Source organism: Pristis pectinata, chromosome 2 (genome assembly GCF_009764475.1).
Source record: "Pristis pectinata isolate sPriPec2 chromosome 2, sPriPec2.1.pri, whole genome shotgun sequence".
Lineage (NCBI taxonomy): Eukaryota > Metazoa > Chordata > Chondrichthyes > Rhinopristiformes > Pristidae > Pristis > Pristis pectinata.
The window spans coordinates 143,364,532-143,388,986 of NC_067406.1; the positions used below are offsets into that span (position 1 = coordinate 143,364,532).

General features: G+C 42.4%; 1 protein-coding gene across 4 annotated transcripts in view; it reads left to right on the top strand.

Moving 5' to 3' along the window:
* Nucleotides 1–20,313, top strand: part of uso1 (USO1 vesicle transport factor) — a 76,506-nt gene extending 56,193 nt beyond the window's left edge. For all 4 annotated transcript variants that reach the window (XM_052010192.1, XM_052010194.1, XM_052010193.1 and 1 more), the window contains 6 exons: nucleotides 2,091–2,269; nucleotides 4,102–4,182; nucleotides 7,302–7,388; nucleotides 8,915–9,031; nucleotides 9,975–10,190; nucleotides 19,196–20,313. In XM_052010192.1, coding sequence (XP_051866152.1) covers nucleotides 2,091–2,269; nucleotides 4,102–4,182; nucleotides 7,302–7,388; nucleotides 8,915–9,031; nucleotides 9,975–10,190; nucleotides 19,196–19,267 — 752 coding nt within the window. In that variant the 3' untranslated portion in view covers nucleotides 19,268–20,313. The remainder of the gene's footprint in view (nucleotides 1–2,090; nucleotides 2,270–4,101; nucleotides 4,183–7,301; nucleotides 7,389–8,914; nucleotides 9,032–9,974; nucleotides 10,191–19,195) is intronic.
* Nucleotides 20,314–24,455: the final 4,142 nt, after the last annotated feature.

Sequence of the window (24,455 nt, forward strand, 5' to 3'; positions counted from 1 at the left end):
CTCATATTTTCTTACAACGTGGGAGGCCATTCAGCCCAGCACATCTATGCTGGCTTTCTGACCAATTCCATCAATCAATTTTGGTAAACTTTTTGGCACCTCCCCCCAGATTCTACAAATTTTTCAGCCATTATTTGTAGAATACTAAAAATAGCATTTTAATATTTTGTAGATTCTTCACCATTTTTTTAATAAATATTTTCATTTGCTGAAATTTGGTAAAATGGTAAGCAAACTTAACTTGCCAGATATGATCATTTTGACAGAAAGTGATTTTCACTTGTTTTTGCAGTTGAGTTTTTTTGAAAACGGAATCATTTTTAGCATTGTGTAAATTTTTACAGAATTGTCATTACAACCTTTACAACAGTAATGATCCCCTATTCACAATGCTGCTTACTGTCTTAAAAGGAATAAGCCAACCAGTCTTATTCCCTCTACAGAAACCTGTACTTATGGGATAGGAAACCATTCAGTGACATTTTTTCTTTCCTTAGAAATGCTGGGGTTTTTTTCTTGGCATTTTTTTTTCTCAAGCAACATTTTTAATTAATACCCATTTTCAAAGTCTGTCCTGAAGTAAAGGAAGAATCATAGGAAGAAACATTGAAATTTAGGTTCTTCAACTCCTAACCCATTATTGGTCATTTGAAGCTTGACTAGTAGAAAGGAGGGAAAAGCAACTGAAATGAAAATAAATGCATTTCTGCCTTTCAGAGTATTTGTACAAGGCATTGTAAACTTTAACTCCCTACATCACCTGGACAAGTACATAGTGAAATATGCAAACATACGTACAAACATAGGAATTAGGAATTTGGATAAACCATCTGACCACTCATGCCTGCCTACTTTTCAGTAAGGTGATAGCTGATCCCATTGTAACTGCATTCTCACTTATCCTCTTTCACCACTCACCTTTACTTTATCAAGAATCCATTTACCTCTGTCTTCAAAATATTCAAAGACTTGTACTGCCTTCTAAAGACCCATAACCCTCAAAGTTTCACCTCATCTGTGTCTTAAGTGGGTGACTCTGTATTTTTAAACTGTGGTTCTTAGTTCTAGATTTTCCTACAAGGAGAAGCATCAATCCTGTAAATTCCCTTCAGGGTCTTATGCTTAAATAAGATAAGATCTTTATTAGTCACATGTACATCGAAACACACAGTGAAATGCATCTTTTGCGTAGTGATTTTTGGGGGGCAGCCTGCAAGTGTCGCCACGCTTCCGGCGCCAACATAGCATGCCCATAACTTTCTAACCTGTATGTCTTTGGAATGTGGGAGGAAAGCGGAGCACCCGGAGGAAACCCACACAGACACGGGGAGAATGTACAAACTCCTTACAGACAGTGGCCGGATTTGAACCCAGGTCGCTGGTGCTGTAAAGCATTGTGCTAACCACTATGCTACCGTGCCTTCTCTAACTCCGATGGATACAAGTCTGCCCTGTCCAATGTTTCCTTATAAGATATACCACCCATTACACATCTGATTCCAATAAACCTTCCCTAATCTGTTTCCAACACTGTATCCTTTCTTAAAGACTCTACTACTGTACACAGTATCCAGATGTTGTTTCTCAATGCCCCATACAACAGCATGACCTCCCTACTTTGTATTCAGTTCTCTTTCTCATAAACAACATTCTGTTAGCCTTCCTAATTGTGGTACCTGCACACTAACCTTTTAAAAATTGTGCACCAAGACATCCTGATTCCATTCCATTTTCTCACCATTTATATAATGTGCCTGTTTATATTTTCTACCAAAATGGGCATCCTCACATTTTCCTACATTGTGCTCCGTATGCTAGATCTTTACACATTTATTTAACCAATGCATATCCCTTTTAACCTTCTGGTGCGTTCTTCACAACTTTTCTATCTTTCTGTAATCAGCAAAATTTCATCCACCTTCCAAGTCATTAATATGAATTGTAGAAAGTTGAAACCACAGCACTGATCCCTGCAACACACTACATCTTGCCATTTTTGCCTACTGTTAGCCAGCTAATCTCTCCCTGCACCAAATTCCAGATCTTGCATCAATAGGTTCAGGAAGTCAAAGCATGTCTCTCTTCCTTAGGCAAACCTCTTGACAGTCATCATCACATTCACAATGAAGCGGCACAGATCAATGGCATCCAACCCAAGGCTGATGTGGAAGAAATTGGAAGATTACAAGAAGAGCTAGAAGAGCTGAAAAAGCAGCATGCCATATTAGAAGGACAACTGACTGAAAAGGAGTCCATAATTGAAAAATTGGTACACACATTTTAACCATAGTTAATGTAATAAGCAAACTCCTCTTTGGGCTGTAGATGTGATTACAGTAGACAAAAGAAGAAGGTACTTAAAAACTAGGAAGCAGTGGTTCAGTAATATTGTCAATTTGAGAGGTTTATAACACAGTGATTCAAAAACACAAGGAAATAGGCAGAGGAATGGACCGCCAGGCTCCTCAAACCTGTCCTGTCATTTATACAATCATGGCTGCTCTATGCTGGCCTCAATTCCTGTTCTCTGCCAATTCCCCACAACCCTCAGTCCCCCAATCTTTCTCAACCTATCTCAAACTTAAATATATCTAATGATCTGCTATCCACCACTCTCGGGCAGAGAATTCCAGAGATTCACTACCCTCTGAGACAAGTTTCTACATACTCTAATTTTAAACAACCACCCCTTATTTAGTAGCTTCATCCCTTTGTTTGTGGCTCTCCCAGTAGTGAAAACATTCGGCTTAACTGGACCATGATCATATTTGTACAGCCCCCACAAACCACCTCCTCCAATTGATTTTACCATGTCAAGATACCTTACTATTTCTTTCTCATGTGCTTGTTTAGCTTTCCCTTAAATGTATCTGTGCCACGTACCTGAATTGCTCCTTGTGCTTCTGTGTTCCACATTCTTTACCAGCCTGAGTAAACAAGTAATTTTGGAATAGTTTGTATTTATTTATGGGTAAATCGGGGAGGGGACAAGAATTAAAATAACTCTTTATAGGAGGATAACAAGAGAAATTAAATGAAGGGGGATATGTGTAAAAGTCAATCTGGAAAAGGAGTAAATGGTGGATAAAGAATAATTACATGAAATTACCAAAAGAGAAATCTGAATTGGAGGTGCTAATTTTCTGAAATTGTTAAACAAGGATCATTGGGATCTCTTCTGGGGAAGGTATGACCTGTACAAAAGGGACAGGTTACACCTGAACTGGAGGGGGAACCAATATCCCTGTGGGCAGGTTTGCTGGAGCTGTTGCGGAGGGTTTAAACTAGTTTGGCAGGGGTATGGGAACCCGACTGACAGGTCAGAGGATTGGGCAGTTGGTGTACAGGTTGATGCAGTGCGTAGAGAGACTGAGATGAAGGATAGGCATTTGATAGGGCAAAACTGCAGTCAGTTGGATGGAATGAAGTGGGTCTATTTTAATGCAAGAAGTATCAGGAACATGGGTGGTGAACTTAGAGCATGGGTCAGTACATGGAATTACAATGTTGTGGCCATTACAGAGACTTGGCTGTCACAAGGGCAGGAATGGCTGCTGGATGTTCCGGAGTTTGGATGTTTCAAAAGGGATAGGGAGGGAAATAAAAGAGGTGGGGGAGTGGCAGGTGAAGCACGTATCACGCTATTTTGGAATTCTAATTGGCTTTGTATTATCTGCCATTGGCTGGTTTTATGATTAGATATTAACCTACAGAATATTTATTTGCAAGACTCTATAGTAATAATAATCTTTTCCCTTATCAATTTGTATGAAATTTGGTGCAATGAGCTTGTGATAATTTGAAGTTCAATCAAGATTCTCTGTTCAATCCTGTTATATAAGTACAGGGAGCTTTGAAATCTACAATGTGAACAGTTTACAGTGCTATTATTTGATCTCACTAGGTAATGCTTTCACTTGCAAAATTGCATGCCAGGTTGCTGTTTAGGGGGTGAAGGTTTGTTTATATGTTGTGATCTTTACCTTCATTTATAAAGCATTTAAGATCTATCTGATTTTTGTGCATATTTAGTCGGACCTATAGCTCTGTTGGAATAACTCTCTGGATAAATAATTGAGAACTGGTATGGTTTTTGAACAGAGGACTAATCAGACAACAGGAAGCAAAGATACAGAAGTTTGTATGGATAACACCGGGGATCCAACAACAGAACGACACAAGGTGAGGCTTTTGCTTGTATTTGTAAACATGCATTTTGTTGTAAATTTGAAAGCTATTAAGAGCGTAGCACAATTAAGTATTTGATCAGTAGTCAAGTCGAGTTTAATGTCATATGCACAAGTACAATGAAAAATTTGCAGCAGCATCACAGGCACATAGCATCATGTAAGCAGCATTCACAAGAAAAACATAAACATAAATTAGAAAATAATTTTTACAAGAAGTAACACAATTAGAACAAAATAAAACAAAGACCATTTTAGTGCAAAGTGGTCATAGTGTTGCTAAACTGTAATGATTAGGGTTGTGCTGGTTGGTTCAAGAACTGAATGGTTGAAGGGAAGTAGCTGTTCCTGAACCTGGTGTTGTGAGACTTCAGGCTTCTGTACCTCCTGCCCTATGGTAGCTGTGAAAAGATGGCATGGCCCAGATGGTGGGGATCTTTGATAGATGTAGAACCTCCAGTAGAACTCATATCAGAGTCCTTCGTCAGCTTGTTCCATGTAACCACTACCCTCTGTGTGGAAAAACTTCCCCCTCAGATCTCCTATTGATCAATATTACTTTGATACTCTTTCAAATGTTGTTCGTTCATTGATACATTCCCTTTTTGCACAGTTACTAGAACGTCCTTCAGAGAATCCTTCAAGTATAATGTGCATTTTCTCAATGAGATGATAGCACTTTTCCATGATGTGTGTATATATAACATTAGAACTGTCGTTTAATCACAATTAACTGGTGTGATGAGCAAGTTAATATTTTTGCCTACTAATTTTCTCAATTCCATTGATAGGAGCTGTGAAAACTAGACTTCCATTCTCAATAGGTGCCAAATCTGCTTTCAAGTTCTTTCTTTATTTGCCCTTGTATCCTGAGCTGCATGCAGTTTCTTTGGTGATTTGTTAATCATGTTCTGAGTTAGTCATTGTGGGATGCACAGGAGCAGTCAACTAGTGACTTGCACGTATGGAGAATGGAAATCTGCCATGTCACAGCCCATTTCACTATCACATCGATGTCAGCCTGTAGCCTAAGACTACCCTCCACACTGTCAACAACCCCACTAACCTTGGTATCATCTACAAACTTAGTAATCATGTCACCTGCATCTATATCCAAACTATTCACGTGTATTATAAGCACCATTCCCCGTGGAACACCACGAGTCACAGGCATCCAACCACAAAAACAGCCCTCTACCATCACCTTTTGATTCCTGTTGTCATGCCAATTTTGGATCCAATTTGCCAACTTGCACTGGATCCCGTGGGCTCTAATCTTTTGGACCAGTCTCCAATGTGACAACTTGTCAAAGACCTTACTGAAGTCCATGTAAACCACATCTTCCCTCGTCAATGCTCTTCATTACCTCCTCAAAAAATTGGTCAGACAAGATCTGCCCTTGACAAAGCCATGTTGGCTATCTCTGATTAGTCCCTGCCTTTCCAGGTGATCATTAATCCTGTACCTGAGATTTTTTTTGCAATAACTTCCCTATGACTGATGTCAGGCTCACAGGTCTGTAAGGCTAGACTTTTCCCTGCTGCCCTTCTTGAAAAGGGGATCACATTTGTTGTCCTCCCATCATCCGGTACTTCACTTGTATCCAGCGACGATTTAAAGATCTCAGCCAGATCACCAGCAATCTCTTCTCTTGCCTCCCATAGCAGCCTGGGATAAATCTCCTCTGGACCTGGGGATTTATCCACCTTCAGGCCCCCCAAGTCATTATTGGTATTGGTTTATTATTGTCACTTATACCGAGGTACAGTGAAAAACTTGTCTTGCATACCGTTCATATAGATCAATTCATTACACCGTGCATTGAGGTAGTACAGGGTAAAAACAATAACAGAATACAAAGTGTCACGGCTACCGAGGAAGTGCAGTGCAGGTAGACAATAAGGTGCAAGGTCATAACAAGGTAGATTGTGAGGTCAAGAGTCCATCTCATCATATAAAGGAACCATTCATATCACAGTGGGATAGAAGCTGTCCTTGAGCCTGGTGGGATGTGCCCTCAGGCTCTTTAATCTTCTGCCTGATGGGAGAGGGGAGAAGAGAGAATGACCAGGGTGGGTGGGGTCTTTGATTATGCTGGCTGCTTCACCAAGGCAGCAAGAGGTATAGACAGAGTCCACAGAGGGGAGGCTGGTTCCCGTGATATGCTGGGCTGTGTCCACAACTCTCTGCAGTTTCTTGCCATCCCGGGCAGAGCAGTTGCCATACTAAGCCATGATGCATCAGATAGGATACTTTCTATGGTGCATCAATAAAAGTTGGTGAGTGTCAAAGGGGATGTCAAATTTATTTAGCCTCCTGAGGAAGTAGAGGTGCTGGTGAGCTTTCTTGGCCATGGCATCTATGAGGTTGGACTATTGGTGATGTTCACTCCTAGGAACTTGAAGCTCTCAACTCACTCGACCTCAGCACCATTGATGTAGACAGGTGCATGTACACTGCCCCCTTTCCTGAAGTTAATGACCAGCTCTTTTGTTTTGCTGACATTGAGGGAAAGGTTGTTTTCATGACACCATGTCACTAAGCTCTCTATCTCCTTCCTGTACTCCAACTCATCGTTATTTGAGATACGGCCCACTACGGTGGTATCATCTGCAAACTTGTAGGTGGAGTTAGAGCAGAATCTGGCCATGCAGTCCTGAGTGTACAGGGAGTAGAATGGAGGGCTGAGGACGCAGCCTTGTGGGGTACCAGTTTGAGAATAATCGTGCTGGAGGTGTTGCTGCCTATCCTCACTGATTGTGGTCTGTTGGTCATTAACTCTTTATTTATGGAGATTTGCACTGGAAATAATTTAACCAGTGAATTAAGAGCAATGCATGAGTCATTCATATACTTGTTGGAGGCCATTAGTCTCATTCTCACATTATGAACAGTATTGATATAAGAATCTATTTCTCTCTTGCCATCATTGGTGTATGTAAATAAGCCAACACAGTGGGGGGTTAAAATGGTTAAGAGCAAACAAAAGCAATCTAATCCATTTGTTTAAACTGAAATGATTCCAGCGATCTCTTGTGATTATTGTTACCTCTGCACTTTTTTAAAAAAGAGTTGTGTTAACAGTATGGCTAAATTTGCACACTTTCTCAAAGGAGCTGGAGACCTTGCGGACCCTAGTACAGACGCAAGCTGCAGAAATCAGCCAGCTTCAGTCCAAGAAGCAAGAGCTGGAGAATCAGGTAAGAGACAATGCTTTGTCTTTCCTGGAAAGCTATCTTGCTTGGTTCAAGCTATTGTTTCCAAAAGACAAACTGCTGGAAGAACAGTGGGTCGAGCAGCATTTGTGGAGGCAAGGGGATGGTGGACATTTCGGGTCGAGACCCTGCCTCAATGTTGGATCAGTCCTGATCCAGGGTCTCAACCTGAAACAGTGACCATCCCTTTGCCTCCACAGGTACTGCCTGACCTGCTGAGTTCTTCCAAGCAGTTTGTTCTACATTCCGTCATCTGCAGTTTGTGTCTCCTGTTAAATCTTTTGGCCTGATCATTTGGTAGTAGCTCTGACGGAAAGTATATTTGTGAACAGGACCAGACCAATCACCCAGAGCTTGGTTTTGCATGCAGAAATAGTGAAACGTGAATCTTTGGCCAATGTGTTTCAGTATAATGTCACTCATTAAGCATAGAAAACACTTGTCTCAATATGTATGAGGAACTATTCAGAGGGTAAAGATTATCCACAGTATGTAATTTAGTTATTTACCCCTCTCTGACCATTGAAACCCCAACCTTGTTTCCTAGTATGTGACTATAATCAACAGGTTCAGAGTTCAAGCTTGCTTCGTAATTTAGATCATTTTTGCAAAGCAGACAAGTTTCTTTTGGGTATGAGAAGAGTTAGCATTTTGCAATATCACTAAACAAAATAAAGCAGGAAATTCTGGAAAAGTTCAGGCAGTACCTGTGGAAAGACAAATACTGTTTCACGTGCGGGATCCTTCACCAGAACTGGGAAAGAGAAAAATAAGTTGCTCAGCGAATGAGAATGTGGTGGAGGATGTTTAGAATGAAAGGAATCTCTGGGGTGAATCCAAATGGGTTAGAGGAGCAGTTACCTGCACATTAAGCTGCTTTGTCAATGTATTTTGTTGTAAATGGTGACAGTGTGGGATGTGCCCAGGAGGACAGACTATACAAATGGAATAAGAAAAACTGAGTCAACATGATGACGGACGCAAAACAATTTGGTTGCTATAGAGACGGTACTGTAAGTGCCAGGCTTGCAATGTTTGGTAACAATGCATCATAAAAAGCAAAATATTGCAAATGCTGTAAATCTGAAATAAAAACAAACATGGGAAATACTTGAGTCAGACAGCATCTGTGAAGAGAGAAGCAGTCAATATTTCAGTTTGATGGCCTTTCATTAGAATTAGAAAAAGTTAGAAATAATTTGCCAAGAGATGGGAAGAAACCACCTGCAACTTAGTTCTGATTTTTCCAGTATGTTGTACGTTCATTCTCTCCACAGATGTTCCCTGACCTTTTGAGTATCTCTAGCATTTTCTAGTTTTTAATTCTAGAACATTTTAGAATACCCTCCCTAAAAAGCAGAAAATTGGTAATAATTGTCTCTTTGAAATAAATTTTTAGTGAAAGTTAAAAGTTAATGTTCATTGCTACAAGGCCATAAAGAAGGATAGTCACATAGCATCCTCTTTGTGAATTACTTGGTCTTTTAAGTGTTTTCACTTTTTATTTAAAGCCTGCAACCATGACTGGGGCAGGATCAGGAGATGTTGACAATGCTTCTGCATTAACAAGGATTACACAGTTGGAAAACAGACTATCAGCTTTGGATGATGAAAATCAAAAGTTAAAGGTATGTTTTAAATTGACCTATTCTGACTTGTTTTAGCTATCTACTGAACTGCAGAGCTCTCAAATTGCAATATGTTTATATTGATTGTGCTTTATTATACATTATTCCTGCAGTCTAATCTTTATCAAAATCAAATCATCATGAATGTTAAATATATTTAGCCAATGCCACACTCAATCTGTCCTGTGGTGCCGTTCATTGTAGAACAGAACCTCAAAGTGTTAATTTGTACAAGCAGGTACTACATTGTTGGAATTTAGCATCTTGAGATGCAATGCATTTTGAGTGAAATCAGCTTATGTAGATTAACAAAGGCGTTACACAGCAGAGGCGCAGCTTTGTAGTTCCTGTTAATGATTTGGCAGGTCCTAGATGAGAGAATTTTGCAGCACAGAGAACCAGTTCCAGTTTATAGGATCTGTACTGGCTTTCTAAAAGGGTGGTTTGCTTAGTTCTTGTGCCTTGCACCATCTTGGTGTTAAACATCCCCATGCTGCTTTTATGAACTCTTTGGAATCTGCTCCAACTATTACTGGTGGGCTTGTTGATGCCCTTTTATTACTGACCAAGGTAAGTAGGATTTCCCTTTTAGCCCTGGAGTTTTTAAACATACCAAATTCTCCATTTACCCTCTTTAGTTCGATTGAAAATATTCTGTGTTTTGTAATTGTAATCAGCACAAGAAATGTAGAACAGGCTTGAGGTCGACAGGAGCGTTAATTTTTCAGGTTATTAACCTTTGTAAGAATTGGGTATGGTTTCCCTGTTCAGACAAAATGTTATCAGCCTGAAATGTTAACTCTTGCTTCTCTCCAAATAATATCTAACATGCATTTTCCAGTGTTTTTTTCTTTAATTTTGGATTTCCAGCAACTTTTTTTTTGCTGTTGAAATGTAATTTAGCAGCTTTATCTGGAGCTTAGACTGTTGTTTATACGCACAGGGCCAGGTAAAGGGCTTGACTGAGGAGAAGAATTCCCTGGATCAGCAGCTAACTTCAGTAAATAGTACAGTTGTCATCCTTCAGACCGACAAGAGTAAACTCCAGCAGGAGCTGATGGAATCGAAGAAGGAGCAGGATGACCTGTTGGTGCTGCTTGCAGACCAGGACCAGAAAATCTTCACACTGAGAAACAAGCTGAAGGAGCTTGGCGAACCGGTTAGTGTGATGCAAAAGCACTGATGATTAAAAAATACTAAAATGGGCTGTTGCTAAGCTAATTAATGTGGGCATGGTACAAGCAACATGCCTGTTCTGTCTAATCTTTCAGTCACAACAGAAAACCTCAAATTAGACTGGCACAGGAATAGAACATAGAACAGTACAGCACAGTGCAGGCCCTTCGGCCCACGATGTTGTGCTGACCTATGAAAACCTACTCCATGATCAATCTAACTCTTCTGTCCTACACAGCCCACATAAATCCATGGGATGTAAGATTCTCTTCAATGTCCCTATTGTATCAGCCTTTACCACCACCCGCGGCAGCGCATTCCAGGCACCCACCACTCTGTGTAAAAGAAAAAACTTACCTCTAACATCTCTAAACTTTCCTCCACTCACTCTAAATGGATGTCCTCTGGCATTGGCCATTGCCGCCCTGGGAAAAAGGTGCTGGCTGTCCACTCTATCTATGCCTCTTGTAATCTTAAATGTGTTCGTGCTAATGAAATTCAACCACCTGTAATGTTCATTGCATTTAACTGAGCTTATTTCAGTGGATAGGTATCATTTGCTGATTATAGTTTGAAGTTGCATTTAGGCTACATAGGAATTAGGAGCGAAATTTGTTGAAATTATTCAAATTTAACAATGAATTAGAACCTGCTCTGCCATTCCACAGGGTCATAGCTGGCCCCTGCACCACTTGCCTTAATCAACCAGTATTTCTTTATTCCCTTAATATCTAAAAAAATCTACCAGTCTTGGGTAACCAAGAAATTGATGAAAGCAGACCAGTAGATTTGATTTACACGCACTTTGTTAAAAGCTTTTGACAAGGTCCCACATGGTAGGCTGGTCCAGAACGTTATGGTACTGTGGATCTGAGTTGTTTTGGCCAAATGAATCCAAAATTGCCTTTGTGATAGGAGGCAGAGGGTAGTGATGGATGGATGGGGGTTTATCTGACTGGAAATCTATAACAAGTGGTGTACCACAGGGATTGGTGCTGGGACTTCTGTTGTTTGTAATAGTTTGCAGACTGTGGGTGGCACAGTATTGTAGCGGTTAGCGTAATACTATTACAGCGCCAGCGACCCGGGTTCAATTCCCACCGCTGTCTGTAAGGAGTTTGTACGTTCTCCCCATGACTGCGTGGGTTTCCTCCGGGTGCTCTGGTTTTCTCCCACATTCCAAAGACGTACAGGTTAGGAAGTTGTGGGCATGCTGTGTTGGCGCCAGAAGCGTGGTGACACTTGCGGGCTGCCCCCAGAACACACTACGCAAAAGATGCATTTCACTGTGTGTTTTGATGTACGTGTGACATCTTACCTAAAAATTGGTGGAGTCATAGAGAAGGTTGTCTAAAGATATAGCAGGACATACCAGCTAGAAAGTTAGGTGAAGCAGGGCAGATGCAATTTAACCCAGACAAGTGTGAGGTGATACACTGGTAGGTCAAATTCTGATAGGACGTGTAGCAAATGGCAGGGACCTTAGGAGTGTTGATGTACCAAGAGACCTTGGGGTACAACTCTATGGCTTGCTGAAAGTGGTGACACAGGTAAATGGAGTCATTTAGTATGCTTGCCTTTATAGGCAGAAGCATTGAGCTTAGGATGTCACATTGCAGTTGTACAAAACATTAGTTAACTGACATTTGGAGTATTGTGTACAGTTCTGGTTTCCACACTAGACAAAGGATGTGGTAGCAACAGGGAGAATGCTGAAGAGATTCATCAGGATGTTGTCCAGAATGGAGTGCTGTCATTAAAAGAAGAGAGTGGATATGCTGGGTTTGTTCTCGCTGGAATGTAGGATGCTGAGGGGTGACATTATAGAACATAGAAAACCTACAGCACAATTCAGGCCCTTCGGCCCACAAAGCTGTGCCGAACATGTCCCTACCCTAGAAATTACTAGGCTTACCCATAGCCCTCTATTTTACTCAGCTCCATGTACCTATCTAACAGTTTCTTGAAAGACCCTATCATATCCGCCTCCACCACCGTTTCCGGCAGCCCATTCCACGCACTCACCACTCTCTGAGTAAAAAACTTACCCCTGACATCTCCTCTATATCTACTCCCCAGCACCTTAAACCTATGTCCTCTTGTGGCCACCAATTCAGCCCTGGGGAAAAGCCTCTGACTATCTACCCTATCAATACCTCTCATCATCTTATACATCTCAATCAGGTCCCCCCTCATCCTCCGTCTCTCCAAGGAGTAAAGGCCGAGTTCCCTCAACCTGCTTTCATAAGGCATGCTCCGCATTCCAGGCAACATCCTTGTAAATCTCCTCTGCACCCTCTCTATGGCTTCCACATCTTTCCTGTAGTGAGGCAACCAGAACTGAGCACAATACTCCAAGTGGGATCTGACCAGGAACCTATATATCTGCAACAATACCTCGCGGCTCCTAAATTCAGTTCCCCAATTGATGAAGGACAATACACCATATACCTTCTTAACCACAGAGTCAACCTATGGACTCGGACCCCAAGATCCCTCTGATCCTCCACACTGCCAAGAGTCCTACCATTAAGTATATTCTGCCAACATATTTGACCTACCAAAATGAACCACTTCACACTTATCTGGGTTGAACTGCATCTGCCACTTCTCAGCCCAACTCTGCATCCTATCTATGTCCCTCAGTAACCTCTGACAACCCTCCAAACTATCCACAACACCCTCAACCTTCATGTCATCCGCAAACTTACTAACCCACCCCTCCACTTCCTCATCCAGGTCGTTTATAAAAATCACAAATAGTAAGGGTCCCAGTACAGATCCCTGAGGTACACCACTGGTCACCGACCTCCACGCAGAATACGACCCTTCAACAACCACTCTTTGCCTTCTGTGGGCCAGCCTGTTCTGGATCCACACTGCAATGTCCCCTTGAATCCCATGTCTCCTCACCTTCTCCATAAGCCTCGCATGGGGTACCTTATCAAATGCCTTGCTGAAATCCATATACACTACATCTACTGCTCTCCCTTCATCCATGTGCTTAGTCACATCCTCAAAAAAAATTCAATCAAGCCCGTAAGGCTGGACCTACCCTTAACAAAGCCATGCTGACTATTCCTAATCATATTATACCTCTCCAAGTGTTCGTAAATCCTGCCTCTCAGGATCTTCTCCATCAGCTTACCAATCACTGAGGTAAGACTCACCGGTCTATAATTTCCTGGGCTATCCCTACTCCCCTTCTTGAATAAGGGAACAACATCCGCAACCCTCCAATCTTCCGGAACCTCTCCCGTCTCCATGGATGATGCAAAGATCATCGTCAGAGGCTCCGCAATCTCCTCCCTCGCCTCCCACAGCAACCTGGGATACATCTCATCAGGTCCCGGCAACTTATCTAACTTGATGCTTTCCAAAAGTTTCAGCACCACCTCTTTTCTAATATCTACATGCTCAAGCTTTTCAGGCCGCTGCAAGTCCCCATTACAATCCCCCAGATCTTTTTCTGTGGTGAATACTGATGTAAAGTATTCATTAAGTACCTCCGCTATTTCTTCCGGATCCATACACACTTTCCCACTGCTGCACTTGATAGGCCCTATCCTATTGCATCTCATCCTCTTACTCATCACATACTTGTAGAACGCCTTGGGGTTTTCCTTAATCCTGCCCGCCAAGGCCTTCTCATGTCCCCTTCTGGCTCTCCTAATCTCTTTCTTAAGTTCCTTCCTTTTAGCCTTGTACTCCTCCAGATCTCTAACATTACCTAGTTCTCTGTACCTTTTGTATGCTTTTCCTTTTGACTAGATTTATTATAGCCTTCATACACCACGGTTCCTGTATCCTATCATGACTCCCGTTTCATCGGAACATGTCTGTGCAGAGTTCCACACAAATATCCCCTGAATATTTGCCACATATCTTTCATACTTTTCCCAGAGAATATCTGTTCCCAATTTAATCTTCCAATTCCTACCTGAGAGCCTCATAATTCCCTTTACTCCAAGTAAATGCCTTTCTAGTCTGTCTGTGTTCCTACCTCTCTCCAGTGCTAACGTAAAGGGGCGAGAATTATGATCACTATCACCAAAATGTTTACCCACTGAGAGATCTGACACCTGACCAGGTTCATTACCCAATATCAAATCAAGCACAGCCTCTCCTCTTGTAGGTCTATCTACATACTGTGTCAAGAACCCTTCCTGAACACACCTAACAAACTCCATCCCATCTAAACCCCTCACTGTCTGGAGATGCCAATCGATGTTTGGGAAATTAAAATCCCCCATCACAACAACTCTGTTATTCTCACACCTTTCTAGGATCTGCTTCCCTATCTGCTCCTCAATAACCCTGTCACTATTGGGCGGCCTATAAAAAAAAACACCCAGCACAGTAGTTATCAACCCCTTCCTAATCCTAACCTCCACCCACAGAGACTCCGTAGACAATCCCTCCACAATGTCCACCTTTTCCGCAGCCATGACACTATCTCTGATCAACAGTGCCACTCCCCCACCTCCCTTGCCTCCCTCCCTGTCCTTCCTGAAACATTTAAAACCCGGCACTTGAATCAACCATTCCAGCCCCGGAGCCATCCAAGTCTCCGTAATGGCCACCACATCACAGAGCTTTATAAAATTATTATGGGCATAGGATAGATTTTTCCAGGGCAGGGGAGTCTAGAACTAAAGGTCACAGGTTTAAGGTGAGAGGGAAGAAATTTAACGGACGTCTGAGGGGTAAGTTTTTTTTTACAGAGAATGGTGAATATTTGGAACTAAGCTGCCAAAGATGATGGCAGAGGCAGGTACAACTGCAACATTCAAAAGGCATTTGAACAGGTACCTGGATAGGAAAAGTACAGAGAGAGTCAAAGTTGAGTTTATTGTCATGTCTACAAGAACATAGAACAGTACAGTACAGGCCCTTCAGCCCACGATGTTGTGCCAACCTATATAAATGCCTACTCCATGATCAATCTAACCCTTCCTACACAGCCCATAACCCTCCGTTTTCCTTCCATCCATGTGTCTGTCTAAGAGTCTTTTAAATTTCCCAGTTGTATCAGCCTGTACCACCACCCCTGGCAGTGCATTCCAGGCACCCACCACTTTCTGTGTGTAAAAAAAAAACAGCTACCTTTGACATCTCCCCTAAACTTCTCTACTCTCACCTTAGACTGATGTCCTCTGGTATTAGTCATTGCCACCATGGGGAAAAGGTGTTGGCTGTCCACTCTATCTATGCCCCTCATAACCTTATGCACCTCTATCAAGCTGTCTCTCATCCTGCGTCGCTCCAAAGAGAAAAGTTCTAGCTCACTCAGTCTTTCCGCGTAAGACGTGTTCTCTAGTCCAAGCAGCATCCTGGTAAATCTGCTCTGCACCCTCTCTAAAGCTTCCACATCCTTCCTATAATGAGGTGACAAGAACTGAACACAATACTCTAATTGTGGTTTAACCAGAATTTTATAGAGCTGCAACATTACCTCAGAGCTCTTGAACTCAATCCCCCGACTAATGAAGGCCAACACACCATATGCCTTTTAACCACCCTGGCAACTTTGAGGGATCTATGGACTTGGACCCCAAGATCCCTTTGTTCCGTCACACTGCTAAGACACCTGCCATTAACCTTGTACTCCACCTTCATGTTCGTTCTTCCAACATGGATTGCTTCACAATTCTGGATTGAACTCCATCTGCCACTTCTCTGCCCAACTCTGAATCCTGTCTATATCTCTTTGTAACGTACAACAACTAAATTCTACGCTATCCACGACAGCTCCACAAGACAAGGGAGCAGAAGTAGGCCATTGGGCCCATCGAGTCTGCTGCATGAGAAAAAAAACTATATTCCTATCTAGCCCGAATTCCTGGCCTTATCCCCATATCCCTTGATACCTTGACTAATTAGATACCTATCTATCTCCTCCTTAAACGCCTCCAATGATCGGGCCTCCACAGCTGTACGTGGCAAGGAATTCCATAAATTCACTACCCTCTGGCTAAAGAAATTTCTCCTCATCTCTGTTTTAAACCGGTACCCTCTAATTCTAAGATTGTGCCCTCTGGTCCTGGACTCGCCCACCAAGGGAAACAGCTTGGCTACATCTACTCTGTCCAATTCTTTCAACATTCTAAATGTTTCTGAGGTCCCCTCTCATTCTTCTGTACTCCAGTGAGTACAGTCCAAGAGCCGACAATCGCTCATCGTATGTAAGCCCTTTCATTCCGGGAATCATCCTCGTAAATGAACCCTCTCCAACATCAGCACATCCTTCCTAAGATATGGGGCCCAGGTCTGCACACAGTATTCCAAATGAGGCCTCACTAGTGCCCCGTAGAGCCTCATCAACACTTCCCTACTTTTATACACTATACCTCTCGAAATGAATGCCAACATAGCATTCGCTTTCTTTACCACCGATCCGACCTGGCGGTTAACCTTTAAGGTATCCTGCATGAGTACCCCCAAGTCCCTTTGTACTTCTGTACTTTGAATTTTCTCTCCTAGATAATAATCTGCCCGTTTATTTCTGTTTCCAAAGTGTACAACTGCACGTTTCTCAACATTGAATCTCATCTGCCATTTCTTTGCCCATTCTCCTAAACTATCTAAGTCTCTCTGCAACCTTCCTGTTTCTTCAATACTCCCTACTCCTCCACCTATGTTGGTGTCATCTGCAAACTTAGCCACAAAACCATATACTCCATCATCCAAATCGTTAATGTACAAAGTAAAAAGAAGCGGCCCCAACACCGACCCCTGTGGAACACCACTAGTAACCAGTAGCAAACCAGAACAGGATCCTTTTATTCCCACCCTTTGCTTCCTGCCAACCAGCCAATGCTCCACCCATTCTGTTATCCTACCTGTAATTCCATGACCTCTCATCTTATTAATCAGTCTCTTGTGCAGCACCTCGTCGAAGGCCTTTTGGAAGTCTAAATACACAACATCCACAGCCTCTCCCTTACCCACCCTACCTGAGATTTCCTCAAAAAACTCCAATTGGTTGGTCAGGCAGGATCTACCCTTCACAAAACCATGCTGGCTTGGACCTATCTTGCCTTGCACCTCTAGGAATTCCACAACCTCATCCTTGAGGATCAATTCCAATATCTTTCCCACCACCAATGTCAAACTAATAGGTCTGTAATTTCCTTTATGCTGCCTCCCACCTTTCTTATACAGCGGAACTACATTTGCGACCCTCCAGTCCTCCGGAACCATGCCAGGGTCTATCAATTCCTGGAAAATTATCACCAATGCCTCCGCAATCTCTGAAGCCACCTCCTTCAGAACCCGGGGATGCACCTCATCTGGTCTGGGAGACTTATCAGTCTTTAGTCCATTTAGTTTTCCTATCACCTTCTCTCTAGTAATCTTAACTGAACTCAGTTCCATCCCTTGAGACCCCTGACTATCCAGCATATTGCTCCAACCTTCATGTCATCTGCAAACTTACTAACCGACCCATCTACTTCCTCATCCAAGTCATATATAAAAACAAACAAGACAGTAAAGACACTGACGCTGGACTGATTTAGAATCATAGAACAGTAGAGCACAATACAGGCCCTTCGGCCCACAATGTTGTACTGACCTTTAACTGCAGGTGAATGGGATGGGCATAGATAGGCGTCACAGTCGGCATGAACAAGGCTGGCTGAAAGGGCCCATTTCCGCACTGTACCTTCTATGATTTTGAATACACTCTGGAACTGAGTCTCCACAAGGGAATTTGGGGGAATTTTGCATCTCCCCAGTGAATCATAGTGACAGAGCATGGAAACTGGCCCTTGGGCCCACCATGCCTGTGCTGTTTAAAGGTTCTGGGTGAAAAAAATTCTTCCTCAAATCCCTTTACTTAAACCCATGGCCTCTGGTTTCAGTCACCTCAGCCGTGGAGAAATTTTTCTCACCATAGAATCATCAAAACATACAGCATAGGAATGGGGCCTTTTGGCCCACCTCATCCATGTATAAGTAACAGCAAGGGTCCCAGCACCAATCCCCATAATACCTCCGGTTTAGCTTTCCAATCATGAAATCAACCCTTGGTCACCACCCAGCAATCTCATCCTTGCCTCCCAAGGCAGCCTGTGATGCACCTCATCAGGTGCGGGAGGGTTTATCCAACTACACCCTCTAATACTTCCTCCTTTTTGATATTAATTTGTTCTAGAATACCAGCATCTTCCTCCCTGAATTCTTCATCCACTATCCTACTCCATGTGTCTATAGACCAGAAGTATTCATTTCAAACCTCCCCTGCATTCTCCAGCTTCATGCACAGGTTGCCACTGTGGTCTCTACTCTTTCCCTGATTTATTCTCTTGCCCTTGGACATCGATTTATTTATGGGATGTGAATGTTCTAAACTTGGAAGAGAATGGGCTCAGTCTGCCTAATCCGCCCTCCCAGACCAACATGTAACATCCATCCCTCATTTCTCCCAAGGTTAGTGGCTTGCCTGTTCTCTGTAATGTGTCCATCATCCCTCCCTCGGTTCTCCTGCCACCCACCTCTTCTAGGGACAACTTATGCTAATTTATACTAGTCATGTTTTCAGGATGTGAGGCTAAACTGGAGCTCCCCACCCCCCACCCGGAGCAAACCCATGTGGTCACATGGAGAACATGTAAACTCCACACAGCGCACAGGTTGCTGCAGCGGTGTGGCAGCAGCACTATTGCCGCACCACTCTTGCCCACTGGGCTGAATGACCTTTATTCTTGAAATTCAATGCAGCTTGTATGTACGGTAATGTTCCTGTATTCTTCAGGCTTATTCACAAGCATTGATGTTAAAATACACCGTTGCTTAAATTTAGAAATGTGAAGTTTAGATTATAAATAACGACTGATTTTATTGGATTGGGATAAATATTTCTGGAAGTTATGTTGAGCCTACAGATGATTGTGTTTGGACTCTGCATGAAGTGCTTTTACAACAAAATAAGAGTTTAATTTCATTTTACTGAGATATTGAACCACAAATCTCTGCCTCTTGCAGGTTGAAGATGAAGATGACATGGAATCTGGTGACCAAGATGACGATGATGATGACGAAGATGACCTGAACTAGTTGTATCTCACTTGCACGCAGGCAAAGTAGGGAAATAAAATGGAATGAGGGTCAAAGCTTCTAATATCACAATGCATAATGTAGAAGCAAGGTTAAAAATGTTCGGGTTTTTTTTTGAAAAGGGGTTTTGAAATATCTGTTCATTGTATCTACCCATTACAGAAGTTTTCTCATCAGGTAGGACAGAAACTTTTAACTCTTGAAGTATTAAAGTTTTAACAAAGCGTTTTTTTTTCTCCATTTAAAGGAAAAAATAGATAGCCTCCTCTCCCCAACCCTCAGTACAGTAAGCAGAGATTCACTGTTGTGCTGGTATAATCTGAACCATTATGGACGTGTAAACTCAGCCAAGCGTTGCAACAAGTACTTTCGACAGAACTGTTGTGGGAGGTTGCAGACCTAACTGCAAATTAAAAGCATCAATTAGAAAAATAAAAGTTCAATGCCAGGCCAAGAATTGGGGCAACTGGATGTTCTACACAGAACTTATTTGAAGAGTCAATTCATGAGAACTGCCTTTTACTCGTTACTCCATTCATTTGCATCCTACCATACCTATCCAGTGTAAGAGCTGTACGCAGTAGGAGAGAAGCATGGCACACCTGTATTGCCATCCTATGCATTGGTGGTGGGAGGGGGGCATTGTATCTTCACTTTTGTATCGGCAAGAACACCAAAGTTGAATGGCCTTTCTGAACTGAGGCTGTGTGCTGGGAAGTGTCTGTCTGAGCTGGTAGCCTCCCTGATTTGTGACAGTCCATCACTCATGGAGGATTCATTGTGCCTTCACATTGTTCAAAGCTGTGTTCTGTCCCTCCAAATTGGAACTTGCTGTAAAGTTAATAGCGGCACAACATTTGAACAGTTTGGTATTACAGATATTTAAGTGTAATTCTTAATGTCAATTTATTATTTGTAGACAATACTGCAAGCAAAGATTTATTTCTACGTCTGTTGGCTGTATTGATGAGATACAAGATCTGTATGATTTATGTAATTTATTGGCTGTTAGGCCAAGTCGGAATAAAATGAGATAATACACTTTATAGAGAGAATTTAATTGTTTTGGAAATAAAGTTCATATCTAGGAAATTTCAGATACAAATGTTTTCACTAATTTCACACAGTGGAATATAGTACACAGTATCTAGTTCTAGTCTTCAATTCTCATTTAATCAAATTATTGTCTTTCATGAGATATCTTATTGCGGTGTTACTTACTATTGGGTGTTTGTGTATGATACCTATAGCCAGGCTTTCTGGCTCTTGAGTATTGAATTGGTCAAAACTACCTGCTGCCTCCACACCTCATCTGTTTTAAATCCATTTACAGGTTGATATCACTCCTCTGAAGCAGCTTTGGAAGTTTCAGTATGTTCAAGGCATTTATATAAATGGACAGAGTTGTGTAATGCAGAGGATGGGTCTTTCGATTTTAATAAGCAAAGAACATTACCGCACTGGACAGGCCATTCGGCCCACGATGTTGTGCTGATCTTGATTCCAGTTTATGCTAAATGTCCTCTTGTGTATCATCCATCTCCCTCCAGTCCCTTCATATTCATGTGTCTGTCTAAAAGCCTCTTAAACTCCACCAAACTTCCACTACTACCCCTGGTAACCCATTCCAGGCATCGACCATTCCCTGCGTTTTAAAACAAAACACCTCTCACGTCGCCTTTAAACTCCTCCCACGCCCGCGCCCCCCCCCCCCCACCCTTAAAAGCCCATCTGGTGTTTGACATCTCTACCCTGGGGAACAGATTCTGACTCTCTACCCTATCTCTGCCTCTCATAATTTTAAAAACCTCAATCAAATCTGCCCTCAGCCTCCAGTGCTCTAGGGAAAACAACACAAGTTTGTCCAACCTTTCCTTATAGCTCATACCCTTTAATCCAGGCAGCATCCTGGTAAACCTAATGCTGTGCTTCATGAGAAAACTCCAGATTTACTAGAAGTGTGAATTTTTGTAGTTTAACAATGATGAGGCCTTACTGCTCTAGGTAAGTAACTTTAGGTGGTACATGTTACAATTACCAAATAATAAGGAATAGTTATCTTGCTGCATTTAAGTATGTTGACATCATTAGGGGAACTTGGATGAAGGTAACCGTTGGTGTAATCCGTACTTGGAACTACATTGCTGTTCATTCAGTGCTGCTGGAACTCCCTGCTCACCACATGAACTTCCATGGAGGAAGTTAAACCACATGTTTGGAATTTCACACAAGCTCAAGTGTTGGCTTATACTTGATACAAATCTTAGGTCCTGTAGTTTAATCGGTTAGTTGTTCATACAATTGCCATTCTGTGTGCCTGTTATTACTGGAAGTTCTCCTGCCAACAAATCTTTTTATCCCAAGATGGCTGATCAGGTTGTTGTGGGATTTGGAAACTGCTTGTGTTTATTGATCAGAACCATATTGTGCTTCTCCTATTCCTGCTTTTCCGTTTCCTGTGACTGTAGAGAACGTACAGGACAAACATCCTAATTTGGACATGGTCGTAAAACATGTAGTGGTCTGGATTTTTGCAATTGGCAGTGAACAAGTGATGGGCTATTCATTGCACTTAGACTTGCTCTTAGATTTCTGTGGGCTTCTGAGCTGTGATTAAAATCCAGATAAGTGCAGCATTCACCAATGCAAGCAGAGTGAGCAAGAATTAGAATACTTCATACTTCAACTGCCAACAACAAAGTTCAGTAAAATTCCAATAATCCAGCATCCGATTATTCAGAAATACTGGTGGTCTGGCATCTGGTTTAACCCATTAGTCTGGAATGTGAGCCAGCAATCCAGATTACAAGCAGAGTGTGAGCCTAGAGCCAGGGTTGGGGCCCAGAACACTGGTTAGGACTGTGGGTCGGTTTATAGCTAGAGCTGGGGTCTAGAGTGCTTATATATTTCCCACTCCCTTTATACTTATCAGGTTCACTGGAAAATTTATTGCACTACTGGGTAACGTAGAAAAAAGTGAAATAAAAGTATGTTTCAGTATTAATGGGAGTAACTTGGAACAGTGCAGCACAAGGTCTGTGCTGACCATGATGCCAAATTAAACTAATCCCATCTGACCGCGAATTGTCTGTATCCCTTCATTCCACCCCCCCCCCGTCCATGTGCCTGTCTAAATGTCTCTTAAACATCACTGTTGTATCTGCTTCCACCATCATGCATTCAATTCTGGTCACCCCATCGTAGGAAGGAGTGAGGCAAGAAATAAAGAGTGCAGTTTAACATGTGGCTAAGGAGATGGTGCAAGAGGGAGGGCTTCAGATTTTTGGATCATTGGGCTCTCTTCCAGGGCAGGTGGGGCTAATACAAACAGGATAGTTTGCACCTGAACTGGAGGGGGACCAATATCCTTGCAGGAAGGTTTGCTCGTGCTGCTTAGAGAGGGTGTAAGCTGGAGTTGGGGGGGGGGGGGTGGTGGGAACCAGAGTGGCAGGGCAACGAGGGGAGTGGCTGTGGGGAAAGTAGATGTTAAGCCTGCAAGTAAAGAGACAGTTCGACAGGTTGATGAACACAGTGGGACCTATGTTCTGAGTTGCATCTATTTCAAGGAGTATTGTAGGTAAAGCAGATGAACTTTGAGCATGGATCCACATGTGGAATTATGATGTTGTAGCCCTTAGTGAGACTTGATTGCAGGAGGGGCAGGACTGGCAGCTCAATGTTCTGGGGTTCTGTTGTTTTAGACATGATGGAGAGGGAGGTATTAAAGGGGGGGGGTATTACTCATCAGGGAAAATGTCACAGCAGTGCTCAGAGAGGACATACTGGAGGGCTCGTCTACCAAGGCAATATGGGTGGAACTGAGGAATAAGAAAGGGACGACCACGTTAATGGGACTATATTATAGACCTCCCAATAGTCAGCAGGATTTAGAGGAACAAATTTGTAGAGAGATAGTAGACAGTTGCAAGAAAAATAAGGTTGTGATAGGAGGTGATTTTAATTTTTCACAGATTGACTGGGACTACCACACAGTAAAGGGCTTGGGTGAGAAAGAGTTTGTCAAACGTGTTCAGGAAAGTTTCCTTAATCAATATGTAGAGGTCCCAACCAGAGAGAGTGCAATACTGGATCTCCTCTTAGGGAACGAGACAGGGCAAGTGACAGAAGTGTGTGTAGGAGAATACTTTAGATCTAGTGACCATAATTCCATTAGTTTCAAGATAATTATGGAGAAGGATAGGACTGGTCCTCGGGTTGAGATTCTAAATTGGAGGGCCAATTCTGATGGTATCAGAAGGGATCTGGCAGGTGTGGATTGGGATGGGCTGTTTTCCAGCCAAGAGATGCTTGGTAAGTGGGAGGCTTTCAAAAGTGAAATATTGAGAGTACAGAATCTGTATGTTCCTGTTAGAAGAAAAAGCATGGCTAGCAGGTTTAGGGAACCTTGGTTATCGAGGGATATTGAGCCCTGGTAAAGTAAAAGAATGTGCATGTAAGGTAGAGGCAGTTAGGATCCAATAAGGCGCTTGAGGAGTACAAGAAATGCAAGAGAACACTTAAGAGATAAATCAGGAGGGGAAAAGAGGATATGAGGTTGCTCTGGCAGATGAGGTGAAAGAGAACCCCAAGGGTTTCTGTAGTATATTAAGAGCAAAAAAGTAGCGAGAGACAAAATTAGTCCTCTTGAAGATCAGCATAGCCATCTATGTGTGGAGCTGAAAGAGATGGAGATCTTAAATGAATTCTTTGCATCTGTATTTACTCTGGAGACGGACAAAGAGACTATAGAACTGAGGCAAAAGTAGTGAGGTCATGGATCTAAGGGACAGGATGTATAAGTATTTGGATAGTCAGGGCCTGATTAGGGATAGTCAACATGGCTTTGTGCATGGCAGGTCACGTCTAACCAATCTTGTAGAGTTTCTTGAGGAGAAGGTTAATCAAGGGAAGACAGTGGATGTTGTCTACATGGACGTTAGCAAGGCCTTTGACAAAGTTCTGCATGAGAGGCTGCTCCAGAAGGTTAAGTCGCTTGGCATTCAGGATGAAGTAGCCAATTGGATTCAACATCGGCTTAGCGGGAAGAGCCAAAGAGTGGTAATAGATGGTTGTCTCTCTGACTGGAGGCCTGTAACTAGTGGTGTGCCACAGGGATCAGTGCTGGGTCTATATTAATGATTTAGATGAAAATATGGTGAACTGAATCAGCAAGTTTGCAAATGACAGC